At 41.5% G+C, this 19,824-nt stretch overlaps 1 protein-coding gene across 1 annotated transcript in view; it reads left to right on the top strand.

Moving 5' to 3' along the window:
- Positions 1 to 384: 384 nt before the first annotated feature.
- The window catches only part of LOC107225745 (zinc finger protein 423), an 81,754-nt gene continuing 62,314 nt past the window's right edge, over positions 385 to 19,824 (top strand). The window contains exons 1-3 of the mRNA XM_046740105.1: positions 385 to 586; positions 6,931 to 7,011; positions 8,716 to 8,775. Coding sequence (XP_046596061.1) covers positions 547 to 586; positions 6,931 to 7,011; positions 8,716 to 8,775 — 181 coding nt within the window. The 5' untranslated portion in view covers positions 385 to 546. The remainder of the gene's footprint in view (positions 587 to 6,930; positions 7,012 to 8,715; positions 8,776 to 19,824) is intronic.

Below are 19,824 nucleotides of genomic sequence, written 5' to 3'. Positions count from 1 at the left end.
CTTGAGGCATCGTCCGTTCGGTGGATCGGAGATAACGGAAAAGTTGAAAGAAGCGATTAAGTCGGGTTGATCTTGATTACTTCCGGGCGGATGTGGGACGCCTGCGCGGGGGCGGTTCTGCAGGGTGCATCCCCCTCGCGAGGCGCCGACGGCGTTGGTATCCTGCAAGGCTCACTTGTCGCGCGTCTCTCGATTCGAGCGGGACGGAGAGACCGGAGAGCGGAGAGCGGAGAGAGGAGAGCAGCTGCAGGTTCGTCCGGCAGTAAGTCGGGGGCGGCCGTGGCACGCGCGAGTCGAGCTTTCGTGTCGAGTGGGGGCGGTGAGGGGGAGGCGGCCACGTGGTCGCCAAGTGTCCGAACGATTGCCACCCCCGTCTATTGGAAATGACCGAGTTGTGCCCTCGTTACCGGTTTTTGTGTTCCCCTGCTTGCAGTGCTTCCGATTATACGGTGCTCGACACTTTCATCGAAATCTTTGATTAGCCGGTGCTTGCTGCTCGTCATCCTGGTCGTCCGTTCCTTTCGGAAAGGCTATTCGTCTTGTGATATGTCCAGGAGGAAACAAGCCAAGCCGAGATCTCTCAAAAGTAAGATAAAGTTTTTCAAGTTTCCCTTATAAATCACTTTTTAATCGATTGGAAATTGGTGGAAGTTTACCCACCGCGTATTAACATTCGAAATCGACGATGATTTCCTCTCGATTATTTGTATACGAAAATTTCTTTGCGAAGAATTGATTCGGGTTATCCAACAATAACACGAATAAGTTATTCAGGGCACTATTCGCTCTCGGTTATTCAAATTGATTGCAAAATTACATCCATATTTTGTTTCCCACAGTTTAATGAATTTCAGTAAAATGAAGCGAAATCATTACGACTACAACTATAACTTTAGTTTCGGAAGATCATCAATTTCAGATTAAAAGTGATTAATTCCGAAGTCAATGCCATCTTTTTAAACTCGTAATTTATATCCTGGTATCCTTAGGAATTTACGGTTCCGATCAGTTTCGTACGGGGGTAGGGGGCATTTCTGACTCGTCTCATACTTCTTCACGGTTAACAATGCGATTGCGATATATTCCTATGTGCCTTCCGTAATACGTGTTTGCCGAACGGATAGTTATATCGCGGTCTTGCGAGCGAACTCGAGAATCGAAGGCGTCACAGTGTTGGTGCGCGACTCACTAGTCAGCCAGGATGGAATTAGGTGGAATCCCGTAGGAACTCAGGCGGCGCCCCTCGGGGAATTCCCGGCCTCTATAATCACCAGCTCGCCTATCCCATATCCTACATCCTATCCAATTCCGCACTTTTCTCCATGCTATAATGGCGCTCACCGATGTTTTGCTTCCAGTACTCGATTTCCGTAATTGCAGAACGGCCGTGCAGCAGTTGCACGCAATGATGAATTGAGTTTCTGGAAAACGCGCGACAACATCGACTCTTCATTTTCTCAGAGTTGTCGTAGAGATCGTTTGAATTTGATAAATTAAGTTCCAGGAAAACCTGCGACAACATCGATTCTTCGTTTTCTCAGAATTAGCACAGAGATCGTTAGAATTTCGTTTGATAGTCGACGACTTGAAAGTTATATGGCGGCACGAACAAAGGTCGGATAAATCGACTAGCCTGATCGCTATCGCAAACAAGTATGCGTTTACATATTTTAAAAGCAATGATCAATATTCCACAGTGCCAATTCCATTATTGGACAATAAATTCGTGAGACGTATTGCAGGCATGATACGAATCAGTGAAAAAATACAGTCCGGTCCCTTTATTTTAAACTCGCACGCCTTGCACGGTGATGAAGTTGTGATTGGTCGCACAATACTGTAGACTGAAAGAAATGTTTGAGCAAATTCTCTAATGACGCACAGAAACCTATCAATAATGTATCGTATCTACATATACGAGTAATTACGCATAATTTCCATGACGGCAGACGGACGAGCAGTAGAGAGAGAGAGAGAGAGAGAGAGAGAGAGAGAGAGAGGAGTGTAAGCGTGTAGTCAGATAGGGAATGCAATGCGAATTTGTATGATTCGTGGCCGCAATCGTATTAGTATGTGCGTACCTCTGTACAGGATCTAATAATTGATATACAGTAATGAACCGCGCGTCGAAACCAAAGCTATATTAATAGATTCAAATCACAGACCGTTGCCTAGTCGAGTTTCCCGTAGGTATTCCGTTACTCGACAATGCAGCTTTTACCCGCACAACGAATCTGCACGCATCTATCAAATTTCAAACCACACACCGAAAACCCCGTCGAACTTTGAATTTCCATCTCGTTCCGATATAACGGGTGATCGCGGCTAACTAAATTTCTGCAGCTGTAAAACGATGTTAAGAATATCAAATTCTCGAAACGGAATTGTGAATTTCACTTTCTTTTCGATCAGGATTTATCTAGTCTGAATATTTTTTTTCAGTCATGCGCCTGAAAGTTACCATATGTACTAAAGTCAACCCGTGATAGAAATTCGAATTTAGTTTCGAGCAGCTTAGTTTTTGCTAATTTTCATGTATCTGCGGGGAAAAGCAATATCTTTCGGTGGGCTCGCTGCGTGTTACCCGGAAATTTCATTACGGACTGCATTAGGTTAGCCGCATGTATATAATAAACATACGTGTGCAGTAATCTCGACGCGAGTGTCCAACGGGGCATGTACGCATTCGTGGCTGTAGCTACACTGCAGTAAATCGCGAAGGTAAACATATAATCTAAACAGAACGCGACAGTCCGAATCACTGTGCACATTACCTACCTGCATGTGCCCCGGAATCCCTGATTGTAATTTGCACGCCAGGCATAAATGCATAATTATTACTAGCGAATTAATTTACTACCCTGTTAATTAATATCGACGATTCTAATGCTGCCTCGGGCAAGACGAGTGCAGGCGCACGAATCGAGTTGTTATATTCATTCGTCCTGCCGGGGGTATCTTGGCAGAAAATAAGGGAGGTCCGATATAAACGGGTATGTGAGATGGAAATACGCAGAGATTCGAGCTCGCTGAAACTTTCAGGTAAAATTTCAGACCGTCTAAGCTTTTAATCGTAGGATTTCTAAAACTTGAGCTCTGCGCAGTCTGCCGTTGTTAGTTTTTGCCTGTGACAGGGCTCAACTCGTACAGTGTCATCGTTGTAATACCGGCTTGAGCCCGTGGATTACGACGTCATATTTTTCCCCTGCAATGATTCAAAGACGCGAGTATAACACGCCTACCGCGTGTGTTTGGTAAATTCGGAGTATTAAGTCAAGGATTCGTCGTAAATACCGAAGTTCGAACATGTTTAACCGACATGTTTAACTTTTCTGGCTAAACGTCGTAGAGTTTGAAGCTTTTTCTTACCTTTTTGTTCCCCCCTACCCTCCGTCTCTTTCTCCACCCCTCGCTATTTCACCCTCTTTTGCTATTATCGAAGTCAGACCTTTAGTACTCCGTCGAGAGATTCCGGGAAGATTCGGAGGGAATTTTAATTGACGTGATTTTGGATAATAAAATATACGCCTCGTCGATGGAATGCAGGTATCGCGAGAGTCGATATTTCGGAGGATTTAGAAGACATCTCGTTAATATGAGACACTGGACAAACAACAGAATTACGCATGTAAAACACAAGGCCCTTGTGGATTTGGAAGATCGTGGAAACCTGTTATTTGCGGGCTGCATAATTATACCCAACAGTAATGGTAAACATCGACTGCCATCGCGATTGGTGATCTTTGAATGTTGAAATCTTTGCAAAATTACCGCAGAATGTGGAACTTAGATTTCAACGATAAAAGCTTGAGCTCCCGCAACCTCGGAACGGTTCGAAACGCATCGGACGGCGGGTGTTTCGGTCTTTCGCTTTGTCTCGACGAAACGTTTTCTGCGGAGAAATCGCGCCGAGGCTCGGCTACGATATTTCGAACAACTTCAACTCCCGGTTCCCGACGTCAGGGACCAAGAAGACCTCGAGCTCTGGTCTCGAGAAGGGGTACCCGAGTTCCCTTGAGAGTCTGCTCTCGCGTCAGAGCTACCCAGGGTTAATTCCCAGGAGAGAGGCAACCTCTCCGCTTCCAATGGCTGCTTGCAGACTACCGTTCGCGAGCTGCTTGTCAGAAGTCTCAAGACATTGTAGGACAATAATTCCCAGTACAGCCGGCCAAAATTCCTCGAGTTAATTGTCGTTGTTGGATGTTTCGTGGGTTTTTTGTTCCTCTCTTGGCGGCAAACGTGCGTTACACGTGAAGTTTACTGGAAAGTTTGTTCAAACACGAGTTTCGTGTCTCTGTAAAGTGACACAGAGAGAGAGATTGCAGGTCAAGGCAGAAACATGCAGTTAAGGTGATGCCTTGATTCATTTCGAAACGTACGTATATATCTCCAAATATCGAAGTCCGTGTATCTCAATCGTGAAAAAAGGCTTAAAAACACCATTCTGTTCACAATTCTGAACAAAAATACTCTTAATACATTCTCATTTGATGAAGAATTAAAGAAATGGCACCAATTCTACGAAATCACTGTTGCAATTTCGTGGAATCCGTACCATTTCTTTATTTCTGCGGAGGTCGTTTAACTGCCTACGCCTCCATATCCGTGATTAATTTAATGGTTAAATCTTCATCTATATGGTTAAGAACGACCTCCTCGCTTATTTCACATTTTTTATGTCTCTAATCACTCCTCCGTTCTTATCTATATTCACTCGGCACAAGAAACGGATTATTCTATTTACTCATTGTCCTTCAAATTTCTTACGGCAATGTTTTTATAACAGAGTGTTATTTTGTTTGGAAATTTGACTGTTTTAATCCTCAATAAGGTATTCGAACGACCTTCTCATTTGCGGGATGTGAACGACCTCCCACTTATCTCACACTTCTGTATACATATTTGTTTACTTTCTTCTTCTCATCCTCTCTCATTCTCCACAAGTAAAGAGTTTATATTCCACCCACCCACCCTCTCCAACTCCTTTCAGTAACAATCTTCTTTAGACAGAGTAGTTGCCTTTTTGACCAGATCGTCTGTTTAACCATCTATAAACTATGGAGACAGGATATAAAGGAAGTGAAAAAAGTGACATTAAACACCATAACTGTGTTATTTTATCGAATTACTTCTCACCGTTTTTAACATTTGACCACTTTATATAAGGTTAGTGTTTCTATATACATAGTTTACGTTTAATTTTTATTATTACCTATTTTAATTTGTTATTATATATCATTAATGTTGTTCCGACTCGGTACCAACAATGTGTAGCAATTACATGTTTTCAATAGATGCATTAAATATGTCCCGAGGATGACTCCAATCAGAGTCGAAACGTTGATGGCAAAAACTTGTTGTTAAATAATTACTTACATTTCCAAGATCCCACAACAACGCATTATGATTGTAACACTGTGCGACGTATACCATATCAATTCACCTTTGAGAGTGAGACTCTCGTCGTTGTACCTGCGAGCTAGATGAGATTGCTTATACCTAGAGTGTCCTTCGTCGTATTTCTGCGAGCTCGTACTCTCTCCGCGTGTGTTCCTCCTCTCGGGTGCCCACCCTAGGAAACGTGCTGAGACGTGTTTCCTGCTCCAGGACGCCGTATCCTGACTCCTTGTTCTATGTATGTATATATATATATATATATATGTATAAGTCCTTATTCGATCTTATACGGTATCATGCGCGGCTAAGGATCGCCCAAGATGATAGCCAATCCCGTTGCGTTTACGGTTATTACGTATAACAGATACACACACACACACACACACACACACCACCTCTTGGGCACGGACTTCATTCGGCTTACCGCCAAATTGTTTACTTTTCCTATTGCTGCTGTTGCTGCTGCTGTTGCTGTTGCCTACTTACGGCAGATTGAATTTTTCCTATAATACTTGCATGCGTGTGTCGATGTCCAATGCATACCAAAATACCAAATAGCTATTGCGGCACGGTCAAGCGCCTGGATTCGCGAAAATGGTCGGCTGGATACTCGGGAATTATATGAAAAGGAGATGCTGATCGAGTTGAATAAAATGGTTGAACGCTTGAAACTTTATACTCCAACTCCGGAATCATATGGAATGGAAGAAACCGTGATAAAGGAAAACTTTCTCATACCACGGGGAAAATTCCTCCTCGTTAAAAATCTTTCAAAAATTGCGAAACAGTGATTTTCGTTCCAATGTTTTTCGTACGTTAGTGTTGCTGGCTTCAACCTCGCGATGTAAATCAAAGTGAAACATTTGTTGGACGGTTGACAAGGTTCGCGTGACGAAACGGAAATCGACTCACTCCGACATCGAATTACGATTGCGCAAACCTCCAGGTATGTCTTAGGCCGACCGCGGACGTCAGGATCTCTGGTTTTCCGGATTGGTTCGCATTTCAAGACTAGCTAATGGGAGTCAAAATGGTTCCGCGGGTCTCGACGTCTCAGATCCTGCGATGTGCTTTTAAAATATTCAAACCCTTCTTGCGGTTATCCCTGTCGCGTCCATCCGTCTGTCCGTCTGTTCTGGGGACTGATGTATCATAATATCCAGCTCCACGGTTTTGACTGCAGAGGCGGCTCGATGCCTTGCCCCTCCAACTTATACCCGCCAAAATAATCAGCTAATTATCTGAGTGCCAAGTTTGCTGCACCAGCCATCACATCGTCGTTACGTCAAATATGAGGCGAGTCTCCGCTGCTGCTTCAGAATCTAATGAATTACCTCCGCGATCGTGAGGATCAAGTTTCAAGAAAAGTTTCTTCGGTCTTCATTTTTTATAAAATTCAAACCGGGTCCGAGTTGGTTTCGTCGTGAAAAAGAAGTTGCGATGATTAAGAAAAATTGTATTTTTACCGCAGGAGAAAAATATCGTACCTCGATTTTTGTTGATAATAGTTTGCATTTTTTTCTCATCTTTCAGGGGACGAAGAGTGGGATGACATCAACGAACAATATGCGTTGGACAATTTGGATCATGATTGCGAAGCCTCGGCGATCAAACGTAAGTTTAGAGTATTTTATTTAGGCATTTAGGATAATTGCGGTAGACATGCACCCCCTTTATCAACAGAATATGTTATAAAAAAATCGTTCGTCGGCTGAATCAAAATTTTTATTACTGCACGTAATTATTGCAAAAACTATTGGATATCGAACAGTACGATCGGAGTAATTTAATATTTACAGGATTCTTATCCTGCTATAAGTAATGGGTATAAATTATTCTAGGAAGAGTGAAAATAATCGATGCCGAAGTTTAAAAATTATAGGCGTGCTTGTGTATAAAACAGATCGTTAACGGTCCGATGTAACTTTTTCACGTGGATCAACCAAAACCCATCGAAACTTTAGTGGTCAGCAATTGGGACGCGTACAACGATCTATTAGAAAATAGATCCTTGCAAGCTGAAGAAGCGATTTCCAAAAACGTTCCCTGACCCGTCACCGGTTAAAGTGGCTTCAAATCCGCGAGGTTTCGAGATGATCAGATAGAAAGTTATTTCCTTCATTGAAAGCGTTACCTTGCCACGTGGCTTATTACTTCTTCTGAAAGCACAAATTGAGGAATCGAGTGTCGGAGGTGTCTCGGTGACGAGTTCAAAGGAAGGAAGGATCTGTCATTCAAGAGAGTCTGCGTTTGTGTGAAGCACGCGTTGCGTTGCGTATTACGTGACTGCGTGAAAAGTGCGAGTGGTGTAAGGTATATTATTTCCGAAACGTAACGGCTAGGGATTATTTTCGCTCTTGTTTGAGTAGGTGTACGTATCAAATGATGACAGTTGCTTTTAAGACCCCCTTGGAGTCCCCGGTATCCCGTCGTTCTCTGATGCTGCACCTCCTCCTCCTCCTCCACCTCAACCTCCTCCCATGTGAATATTACATTATGTATTCCGTATTATATTCCCATTACCTTGCCGTACCGAGTGCCGTGCGAATGTTACGCCCTCATCTCAATGCCCGTACGATGCGACTCTCCTCACCGATCCCAACCCACAATCTTCGATGTTATTGCGCAAGGTGGCAAAAGTGCGGAAGACGCGATGCAGCTAGGACAGTAATCACGTTGATAATCATTGCAATTCGTTCCTTATTATTCAGATTTTCGGAATTTTTTTTACATCCTCATCATGTAACGGAAGTTGGCTTTAAATTTTTCTTGCGACTTGCACAGTTTCTTTGAATGTTCCTGTATGTTATATTTTCTTTGGATGGCTTCTCCGTTTTACTCAATTCTCATCTTCACTTATATTCTTGACGCGTTCCTCCGCAAAATGTTTTGTTGTATTCCCTTCGCGCAAGCTTTGGATTCGTTTTAGGTATATATACTCGGTGATCATTTCCTTTGCGACTCGGTTGTATTCGTATAAAATGTATACGGACATATCAGCATTCGTAGGAAATTTTTATTTAAGACATTGAGTAATCCAAATCATAAAAAATGTTCACTTTTACTTTCAAATTTATTTATCGATATCAAGAAGTCAGTTCTAACGAACGAATTCAATTCCACAGGCGCTACTTGAAGGTATTGGATCTCTGTTTCACAATTCTTCGCTTACTTCGATCTTTTTTCATTCTTGGTTTTCACTTTTAGCCACATTCTAACCATTCGTACATTTCCACAATTATAAAATCTTACACCGTCGATAACGCGATAACATTCTTTCAATTTTATTTTTTATCGGTACCTTCTTCCCAACGACAGCGGAAGACGACGAGGACGAAGACGAGGAGCTTCAACGAGCTTTCAGCAGAGCGTCCGACGGTGAGTAAAATTGGCTTATTGTTACCGTAGTTTCTGTGCAGTTTGTCGAATTAATTCAAGCTTGAGATGAAGTATTTTCGAAACAAAACTACAACCCGTGCAAAAACACCGACAAGAAGACCACGTTTCGCAACTCAGGGTGAAAAAGTGCATTGTTTCCGCATCATCTCACGCGGCATTCGCGACCGCCGTTATCACTGCGTGCACGGGATGCGAACAATACGCGAATGCGTCGAGATCCGGCATTGTTTGCCTCAGGTGCTTAAGAAATGCAATCCCTGATCGCGAATCGCAGTCCTCGCTGAATGTATTTTCTCTCTTTCACTGCGGCGAAGGTATCGGGAAAGGGAACGCGTCCCCCAGTCCCGAGGGTTGACCCAGCCTCGACGTTGAAGTGCAGGAAGTGCATCCATGTTTATCTCAACGTATGTGTATTAAATTTGTGGTCTTAACCCCGGCGCAAGTTCCGCAGCTTCGACCTTTGTAAGATCCAAAAGTGATTTGGATCGATCAACGGGGAACGTTAACGATATAGAAAATCTAAACTACGCTGAAAGTGATTTGTTGTGTTCAATTCTTTGTTTACAACCGAATTGATTTCTTTCATTTATCTCGAAAATCGTACGATGAACGAATTTTGAATTCTTCAATTTTGGCAGTTTAGTTGTCGATATTTTCCGCTTTTGATTATATTATCGGATTACCTGTTTCTGTGTTGTTTCTCTTTCTTTCTTTCTTTCTCACTCTTCCTAAAATCAGCTTTCGTTACCTCATTCCGTTTGAGTTGGCGAGGTATATACATACAGGTACTACAGGGTGTATATATATATATATATATATATATACCCATATATATACATATATAAGCAGCGCCTGATTGCTCTCTTCGCTTACACCCGGACGGGATGTTATTATTTTGAGTTAGCTTTCATCAGGTATACACTTACATACTTTATATTACTTGGAAGTAGAACCGGCTCGAACGGGGCCGAGTCCCTAGGGAGTACCCGACTTCCCGGGGGAATCCGGTATATCTACCTACCTGAAAACATCAAACTCCTTTCTTCTGCCGGGGCGCAATGTATTCCTTCAAATATTTATTGGGTCCTCGAAAGTTATAACTTTCCACCTACGTCCAAAACACGTTTGCAAAATATAATATAATGCTATATATGTTCATCCCCCAAATTTGTAACCGATACATCGGTTACACGTATGTTCGTACATATAACAGAAGCTAAAACTTCACTTCTGTTCGCATATCTATGAATAATTCTTACGTAATAATGAATATGTTGATAATTTTTTTTAATACTCCCATCCGTAGCGTTGCAGAATTCAGATAAGAAAAAAAAAAAAAAACTATGTTAACCGCTGCTGCGTTATTCCTGTTTTTTGTCTCAATATTTCACTTTCGATTTCTATGTTAACAAATTGAATTGTTTAGTCAGGTATAACGATCTGAGGATAAATTGAGGGACGACTTATGAAAAGGGATCGATTAAAAATAATCGTTACAGGTGCGTGTTTTGTTGAATAAAGGATACATCGTACAATAAGTGGTAATCGCATGGGGATGCTAATAAACTAGTCGTACACGTGTTACACCGGATATACGTATAATGTACAGAAGGCGTAGATGCGTTTTCACGTTTACCGTGCGAATTGTGTAAAAGTGATAGGTCGGTATAAACGCGTGTGTTCAACACCATCTTGGGAATTATCCGCTCTGTTTCATGCGCTCTGCACGCCAGCCAGGCAAACCGGGGTCGTGCCGTGCCATCGAGGGTCGGGGGTGTGAATCGCGTTACCCTGCTGGGGGGGGGGGGGGGGGCGTAAACGCCTTATTAAAGCGGGTGAATTTTTTTTTTCCCATAGTTTTTCGTTTTCTTTTTTTTTTTTTATTTATTTTCTTTTCTTGTTTCCTTTCTTCGATTTTTCCTCATTCTTATATATACTTATATACGCGAGGAGGAGCCGCTTCGAACTTCCTGTCAGACGTTTTCAATTATTCACCAAATATTGTCGATTCCCACTGCTGCAGTTACTTACCTTACGGATATATACTCGCACACGAAAGATTTTCAATCCCGTGACGGTGTAACGGTATTGAATACGGTTGGGTACTTCATTTCTGTTATACGACCTCGAGTCAGTAATAAGAATAAAATTCGGAATTTTTGAAATCTAGTCGAGAAGTAAGGAGAAAATTTCAATCTTCAGGATCTGCAACTTCCGTCGTATCGTGTTTAAAGTTTTTGTTCAACGGGCACGAGAACGTTTTGATAAAAATTTGTTTTTTTTTTCAAAGAAGTCTCAATTTTTGTCAATAGGAAAAAGTTTAGCATTTCTTGTAAAAAAAAAAAAAAATAAAAGAAAACTCGAATCGTGAAATAGCGCAACATTTTTCAAAGCTACGCAATTATTGTTACGCATAATGTGATCCCTGCAATTTTTTAACACAAATTTTCCTTTAAAAGTCTGATTGTTAAGTTCAAAAATGGTGATAACTTTCGATTTTTTTAAAAATAATTTTTAAAAACACGTATGAACTAAGTTTTTTTTTTCATTCGTATCCAAACACACTGATATTAGGTATCAGTCCATAAGCTACGTAACTCTATTTTGGACACTTTTGAACATTGAAAAAAGGATAGACAAATCATTCTTTTGAATTTCTTATTACTCTAATCGTAAGATATCCGAAGAAACGACTGGCGGGACTAGCCACGCATGCTAATCAATATTAGCCGGAAAAGAATTGTTCTCAGGTTTTTCTTGATAATTAATCTGAGCTTCCAGTCTACCTATCACGAACGCACGTCATTGAAACTCGTGACTACAAAAGAGATCACTCGAAATTAGAATGCATCAAATTATAAAACCACGTATCGCAGACTAAGATCACCACCCCCTCTTAAACTGGCTACGTGGTTTACGGACAGCCCCTTACACGTGGGTTAAAATATTACTTCGAAGAAGAGAACACGAGTGAAATTTCCAATTCTGATTACTGTACAGTCCTTTATTATTTTAATTTTTTTTTTAAGGTTTCTGGTGTTATATTATTATCTTGTAACTATAAATTGCGATAATTTGATGCAGGTTCAACAACACAAATAGCTGTCGAGGTTCTACCGAACTGCAATACTAATAATAAATGGTAAAAAAAAAAAAAAACAAAAAAAAAAAAGAAATAGATTTATCGTTAGATCCCTGTCGTAGCGATAATCATCCAGGCATAATTCGACGGCATTCCGCGTCCTCGAAGCTGGAAGGTCCTGTACCTTGGCGGTTCGCGTAGCTGCCGCGGTGTTCCGTGGCTCGCGGGTTGCGGGGCGTCAGGAGGACGCCGAGGGGATTCCCCAGAGACCGCGGAGAGGCCCGGCGCGCATGCGCCTCGCTGATTAGTTCCCTCCTCCCCCGACGTTTCGGAGTGCCGGCAGCGCCAGAGGAGAGCGCAGCATCCCCTTGGGGCCACCCTCGTCCTCCTCCCCCTCTGATCCCTCGCCCCTCTACCTCCCTGCCCTCCGCTCTCTTCATTCCGCTGGGTCCCTCGCGGCCTCCGCATCTATTCCCGGTACAGCTCGCTCGCTAAATAGATTAATGGAACCTTATAATACTTTAAATGCGGCAGCAAACTGTCGTGAGATATTCTCGCCCGCAACGTTGAAGCGAAGGAAAAAAATCCTCGACGTTTATCATCGATATTTTTCAATCCCGAAACGGGCTATGACATAACCTCTTTCTTCGTAACTCTTACGACACAAATGCAGGAACCGAATTTTTGGTGCGTTTCATATAGATCGTAAACATTCGCTTTAGATCTCTGTTTTCTACCGATTCTCTTTTTGGACGTATAATTTTTCGGGAAAATTGTATAACTGTCGGGTATTGAGAAAAACAACCGGGCTCTTTGCTCGGAGTGTACCACCTTCGATGTATGTATGAATAAGGGTGTCCCAGGTGAGACAGAGCTGCCTCCAGCCGTGGCACAGCGCTACGTACCCCTGGGGAATATCTCTTCCTCTACCCGTCGTCTATCTCCGTCTCTTTTTCCTCTCACCCTCTCTTTTCAGCTCTCTCTCTCTCTCTCTCTCTCTCTCTCCCTCCCTCCCTCTCCCTCCTGCAGCAGCAGCAGCAGCTCGTGGAAACAACTATCGCCGGTGAACCGGGGGCTTGTCCACGTTTACAGTGACGTGCTACGAGCTTTTGCACCCCTGTCCTCGGCCGCGATCCGCACAGCTTCCAACCAACCCCATTATAAACTCGGATCTGTAATGACCTGACCGCACTTTTGCACCGGGGCACGTAATTAAAACGCAACTCGCTTGGGGACATCTTGCTGCGGAATGTTTTCTCCGAAATCGCAGTTTCTATTATGTTTTTTCGTTGTTTTTCTTCTTTAACTTGTTTGTTTGTTTGTTTGTTTATTGCTTTGTCGTACGCGAACAGGTTCATATGTTAAATTTGTATCGCATCGCAATAACTTTTTATTCATATTCCTATGTTTCTGATGTGATCTATACGAAAAAGTACACATTTTTCTCTTTTCGAGCACAAATTTATAGCGATAAGCAATTTCGTTGATCGATACAATATTTCATTCATACAAGACTGTATTTCACTCGTTTTTTTTCCTAATCGATGAAAAATATGACGTATATTTTATCGCGAAATTTTTCAACGTTATCCATTCACCCAGACATCGATAAAAAATTCCATATTAACAAGACAACCGAACGAGTATTTCGTAAACCTTCTTCAATTTCATTTAAGCATCAATTTCTTCGGTCATAATGTTCCGATTTTTTTTCTTTTCTTTCTTTTTTAAATTTTTAGCTTCTAATTATCTTTCCCGCGATTATATTATACTTCGCGTTGAACTTGCAGCAGGAGGAAAACTCGGGGCCGAATGTAAAACGAAAAAGCTCCTTCACTCCCGTTTTCCTCTCTTCCTTCTCCCTTCCCTCTCCCCATTATACGTCCAAAGACGGAAGAAACGTAGTTAATAATTCTAGAGTAGTTTAGTGCCACAGTGCTTTGGTAGTCTGTGTCGTAAAAGTTGGGCAACTTTGAAAGATAAAGGCGCCACATAGCCGCGGGCAATCCTGCCTCGGCAACGAGTCTAGGAAACCTAAAGACGCCCGCTGAAATAACACACCGCCCGCGATATGAGTTTCGCTTAATTTTGAACAACCTGCTGGAACACCGCGCGATCAACGGCTAACGTAATTATCGTGATTTATTTGTCGTTGAAATTTTTCTAATACCTGTTTTACAAAATAGGAGATTTTTGATTTATTACGTCATACGTTAATTGTCTACAATCGAAGATGCTGAATCAAAGAAGAAAAGTTAATCGGTCATTTTTACACCATATTAAGAGTGCAATGAACATAACTGTAAGTCAAATAGTAACTGGTCCAAGTTTACGTCGATATTTTTAAAAGTTCGTACATAAATAAATAATTTAAAAAAAATCAAAATACCACGTTTCTGCAGATAGTTTTTCATCTGAAAAATATTTTTTCCTACTACATCTCAAAACGATAAATTTGTGTTTGCAACTTTGACGATTCAATATTGTTCTCAGTTCAAATTACAGAAATTTTCAATATTGAAAAAATTCTCATCACGAGAACGGTTTTAAATAGGAAAGTGAAAAAAATACCGAGCATTAACTTGATTCGAAGGAATGTAAAAACAGGAAAAAAATATCATCGAACGGGTTGAAAATGAAGCTATAAATTCGTCACAAATTTTGTTCGAATATAGAGGTGTATGGAGAAAATATTTGTGATGAACGATTAAATTTCACGGGAAACTTCCGAGTCAAATCTGAGGTAAAAACAGCGGAATGCAACCTCGATAATCGGAGATGAGAGAAAAGCCGCAAGCCAGAGCGAAAGTCCGAGTAAGTTTTAACTCGCGAGAAGAAAGTCCCTTCAGCGTCACGTGTCTTCGTCTTGTCATTTGTCTGAAAGTTTGCGTTAATATCTTGGTCCTCGGGCCCCCTTTACCGTTTTCCCCAGCCGATAAACGGCGCCTATGTTCTCTCGGAGTATACTTTTCGTGACGTCAAGTCATCCCTCGTTACGTTTGACGGAACGAAAATCACCGACGATATTATTTAGGCCGAAATGCCGGCGGGTGGTGGAGAAACAAACGTGCGGAAAAACAAGGGGAAGGATAAAAACATCCCATTGGTCCTGCAGGATCAGGAAGCCGAGATGAGGAAGATCCTGCTGCAGGTGCTCCGCGCCTCGTAAAAGTAGCATAAGTCATAAAGGGGCCGCACACCTGTGTTCGTCCTCCGCTGCCGGGTAATAAGAGACCTTCGAACCTCCGGGGGTTGTTAAAACAAGAAATTAGCCCGCCGCTGGAGATGCATCAGCTCGTTATTACACAAATATAACATTTATCGGCTTCAAAGCTGCAACGCCTGCAGGGAATTCGGATAGCTGTTAAAAACGGCCCGGCATCTTTCCTCGCAATTATACCCGATTGATATACATAATTAAATCCAGTGAATTCTCTTCGTTTATTTATTTTTTTAATTTCTCTTTTATTTGCCATAAAACCGCGCAGGTTTTCCGGATTCATATCTAAACCGCTAGCCGAAGAGCACGTTGAGGGTAACGAGAAAGATGGAAAGAATCTTGTAAAACTTAACTATCCTTGCAGTAAAGATTCTTGGGACAACGATTACGTAATCTAACAGGATTGTGATTTTATAAAACTATATACATATGTTGTATTAATTTTTTTTTCATACCAACTTTACGAAATTTTCTAATCCTCTGCTGCTGTACGTTGTCAAAAACAGTGGTAGTAATTTTATTTCTTCCGTTATACGTAATTTGACGATTTTTACCAAATGCAAAAATTATTCCTCTGTTTGTTTCCTTTTTCTTCTTGTTTACAATATCGTTCAATTTTAGTTCGATTATCAAACCCCAAATAATCTTATAAACGTATATATATATATATATATATATATTATATGACTCTTTAATTTGTTTACGATTTAACGGTATAATGCTTGCCTATAATACAATACGTACATGTATATGTAAGCGTGTCTGTGTGTGTGTGTGTGAGCGCGTAGGCTGAGCCTCCCAGAGGTGACCCAATCTTTCGAGACTAACAGAGTAAATCTAAGAAGCGGCCATCTTTCGGAGAAAGAAATTAAAGTTTTCCCAGAGGGATCGTGGAGAGTTGGGCTGGCGGCCAGTGGGCTATTGCCTATTGCTATTGTTTGTGCGGTCCCTGTGGGATAAGCTGGCCCTTAACAGTGCCGTGTAGGGATGCCGGCTCTTCCTATAACGGGTGTCGCCGAATCGTTGCTGATCCAACCTTCTTACACGAGTCGAAAACTTGTACGTCGCAAATATCCTTTCGGTATTGTTTCCTAAATTTTGAAAATAAAAAAATACTCTATTCGGTATAAATTCTTCCCAGCAGCTTCTTTTTCGAATCTCATATTGCAGTTCGCAATCCCGTGTATAGTTTTTTTTTTTTTTCATTTCACCATAAGCACACTAAAAAAAGGTATCTTGTTAATTAAAATAATTGTCGTTTCACTCGTCGATAAAAATTGTCGGTCCGAATAATTTTACGCTGAATCAAATCGATGACGATAGAAGTTTTAAAAAAAACTTCAGTTAATTCTTCATTTTTCTTCTGTGCTTTCGTTTGTTTCAAATTTCAAATTTTCTCATAAATTTCAGATTCGTCGAAGATCGTCAGTTTTGAAATTCTTAACATTTCACCCGTTTCTTCTCCACAATTTTCATTCCCATTTTCGAATCAACCGAAAATCTGTCAAACTTACTCGTTCAATTTTTCGTCCGCTATTTGCGGCGTGGATTCTACAATCCGACTCTCGATTTTACTTTCCCTCGCGGCACTCGTATTGCACGCAGTAGTACAACCGAGAACAGGTCAGACCTCTCGCCAGTCTTGCAATCAGTAGTAGCCACCAACGGCCGATCAGCCACAGGCTGTTTCCACTTTCTACGCGACCGCGTTTTTCTTCCTTCATTATCGGGGGCCTTCGATGCTCCGTTAAACCGACAGCTGAAGACCCTTCGAATTTGCAATTTAAAATCGGACCAATTTTCATTGCTATGAAATACAAAGTGTACTAGCAGTGTCTATAAAATATTACGGCGAATTGTAAGAATTTTGCGACGAACGTTATAGACTGCAGAAACGATCATATAGTAAATTGGTCATCAAGCAATTTGACTGATTCGATTTTTAAATGAATAATTGAAGCGAAGAATATTGATTAAAATTCATTAGCAAGTTGATTGTAAGATTATCGCAATTATGAATTGTTATCATTTTGTATATTACTATGACTGCGTGATCTGATAGCGTGAAAAAGGTATGTCGATCGCTCAATTTGATTATTAATGGCACAACTATAATTTAAAATAAACTGCGTTGAAAATATCGTTTGAAAATAGTGGGGCAAACATTTTTTTATCAAATTCTTTATCACGTACATTGATTTTAAACGTCAAAATTTCGCTGCAAGATTCTTCATGTATGGATAGAAAAAATCGTCCAGAAAAGCTTCTTAGATTTCTCTAAACGTGAACGATTTTCATATCCGAAATAAAATCGAAAACTCCGAATTTACCTGAATTACTAAGCTGCCTCATTCTAATTAAGAGAAAAAAATTCTTCAATTATTATCATCTTTTTGACTATTCTATAATTTTATTTAGTTCGACGGTTTTCGCTGTAGAATGTTGAATATTATAGTTGCATAAAAAATAGGTCCGAATGTTGGACGACAAGCTAATCGTTTAACCCGAGTTTCGAGGGCTCGTCATGTGACGTGTCCACTAAACATGAAGTTTCACATCCGGCTTACTAAGTTCGTCGGCGCATCACGTGCGTACCGAAGTTGGCATTAAAATGTGAAAATAAACGGAAATGAAAAATTGCCCTCTTTGGAATAATTGCCGTGTCAGATGGCAATTAAGAACCTGCAAGGTGTACGTAATGAATTATTTTTACTAAATTTCCCACGTTGCCTTCGCATCGGGCGTTATGTTAAAACAAAACCGACAGTTTCTGAAATCTCGTTATCACACCTTTAAACTTGCCAAAGTTCATTAAAATACAAAATAAACGAAAACAAAAAAAAAATCAAGAGAGGGAGAACGAAAAAAAGGACGAAGGAAATCAGAAGCGATTTGAACAGTTCGGGATGATAGTTTGCTTGATAATTTCCAAAGCAATAAAAATAATAATAATTAAAAAAAAAAAAACAAATCTGTATCCCCCGTGAAAATGAAAGATGAGCAAACGGCGGTTGAGAACCGCTGTGCGAACCACTGGGGAGTCCCTCGGGTGCACTGGGAGCAGAGGGGAACAGTGGGGAACCTCTGTGCCCGTACCGGGGCTATACCGTTGGTGGGTATAGAACGGAGGGGGATTCCCCAAGGAGGTAATTACTCCCCCTCCCGCCCTCCGCCGCCCGTCGAAACCCCCAGCCCCACCCCACTGGGTTCTCCCATCCGCAACCCATCGCAACTTCGACTCCTACAGGAGTTACATGCTAATACAAAACCAAACCGGTCGGTCTCCGACATCGCGCAAACCTGTAACATCATAGGTGTATATCTATATAGTTGTATGTATACTTGCTTGGATAACCCGTCTATGTCAAATCTTATACCTTGTAACTACACACTTGGAGGAATTGACGTGTAATTAGGATGGTATTGACTCATGGTTAATAAGTGGATCCATGGACATTGATAACAGGTTGATTTTTAACCGATATATGGTACGTATTGTACTTGGTGATGATTTGTTCCAATGACGATGAGACGAGACGTAAGTCGTGAAATTATAAACGTGAGATCGAAGAAGTGCGCGTGAAGTCGAGGATTGAAGCTCGTACAAACGTCTGATTGTATCGAGTAGGTGTTTAAAGTTGACTTTTTGGTCTGTCGTGATGACAGAATGAAAAATTGGTAACTGGTATGAACTTGGCAAGTTCAGGCTTCGAGATATCACTTCATTTAATGTACCTACTCGTGCGTTCGCAGAGGAGTAAACAAGTTGATCATTGCAGGGTCGTAGATTTTTCAAGAAAGAAGCTTTTCATGCATACGCGAAGGCGGGACTTTTGAATGCAATTCTTTCTGAAACAGAAAAAAAAGTTTAACAAGGAAAAAGTGTCAATTTTCTTTTCGCTATGTCCTTTATATTGTCACTGCTATTCTACTGTACACATTTTCAAATTTAAACAAGGTCGTGTAAAACTTGAATACCAAATTGTTCGATCAGTTGAATCAACTAATGAAAATTCAAAAAACGTTTCCACACCTATACGTACAACAGTCATATACGGATTGACTTTTTAACGATGCCACGGAGTGTTTGAACCTCGATTTCGACCCTCAATGAGAGGAAGTATCAAAGCGCGCGGATATTTCATTTCCGTTTGCGACCTCCCACGCTGCATGCGGCGCGTAAAATAGTATAAAGGCACGGAGGGAATCTGCGGGGTTAAATTGTCAAGGCGTAATCGCGATTCTGCCTATGATGGTAACTCAACGCAAAATGACGCAACGCGACGCGACGCAACGCAACGCAGGAATTAAAGGTAATGCTCGGGACGCAAAGCAGCCGGTTTGGCGCAGAGAGAGAGTGAGAGAGAGAGAGAGAGAGAGAGAGAAACTCCTGGTCGACGATATCAACGCTCCCCGAATGTGGCGATGCGAGAGCCAATATCACCCAGCTCAATCCCTCGGGATTGTGGCCGTGGCGTAGAGAGCACTGCTGTCGCACACCTTTGCAATGGATATTACGCAGGTTAGGTGGCATGGATACACGCGGAACCTCCCCCAGAAACCCCGAAACCACGCTTCCCACAAATTGAATGTGCGATATTTTACCAAATTTCAATTGACTCCGGTCATTTCGAATCGTCGAGTCGAAGATCTCGAGCTTCGGATTTTTATCAACGCATCGATCCGTTCGTTTTTCACTCGATCGTGAAAAAAAAGGTTTCATCGT

Source organism: Neodiprion lecontei, chromosome 1 (genome assembly GCF_021901455.1).
Source record: "Neodiprion lecontei isolate iyNeoLeco1 chromosome 1, iyNeoLeco1.1, whole genome shotgun sequence".
Lineage (NCBI taxonomy): Eukaryota > Metazoa > Arthropoda > Insecta > Hymenoptera > Diprionidae > Neodiprion > Neodiprion lecontei.
The sequence above is the reverse complement of the archived record's forward strand: the minus strand, read 5'-3'. Positions and strand labels throughout refer to the sequence as shown.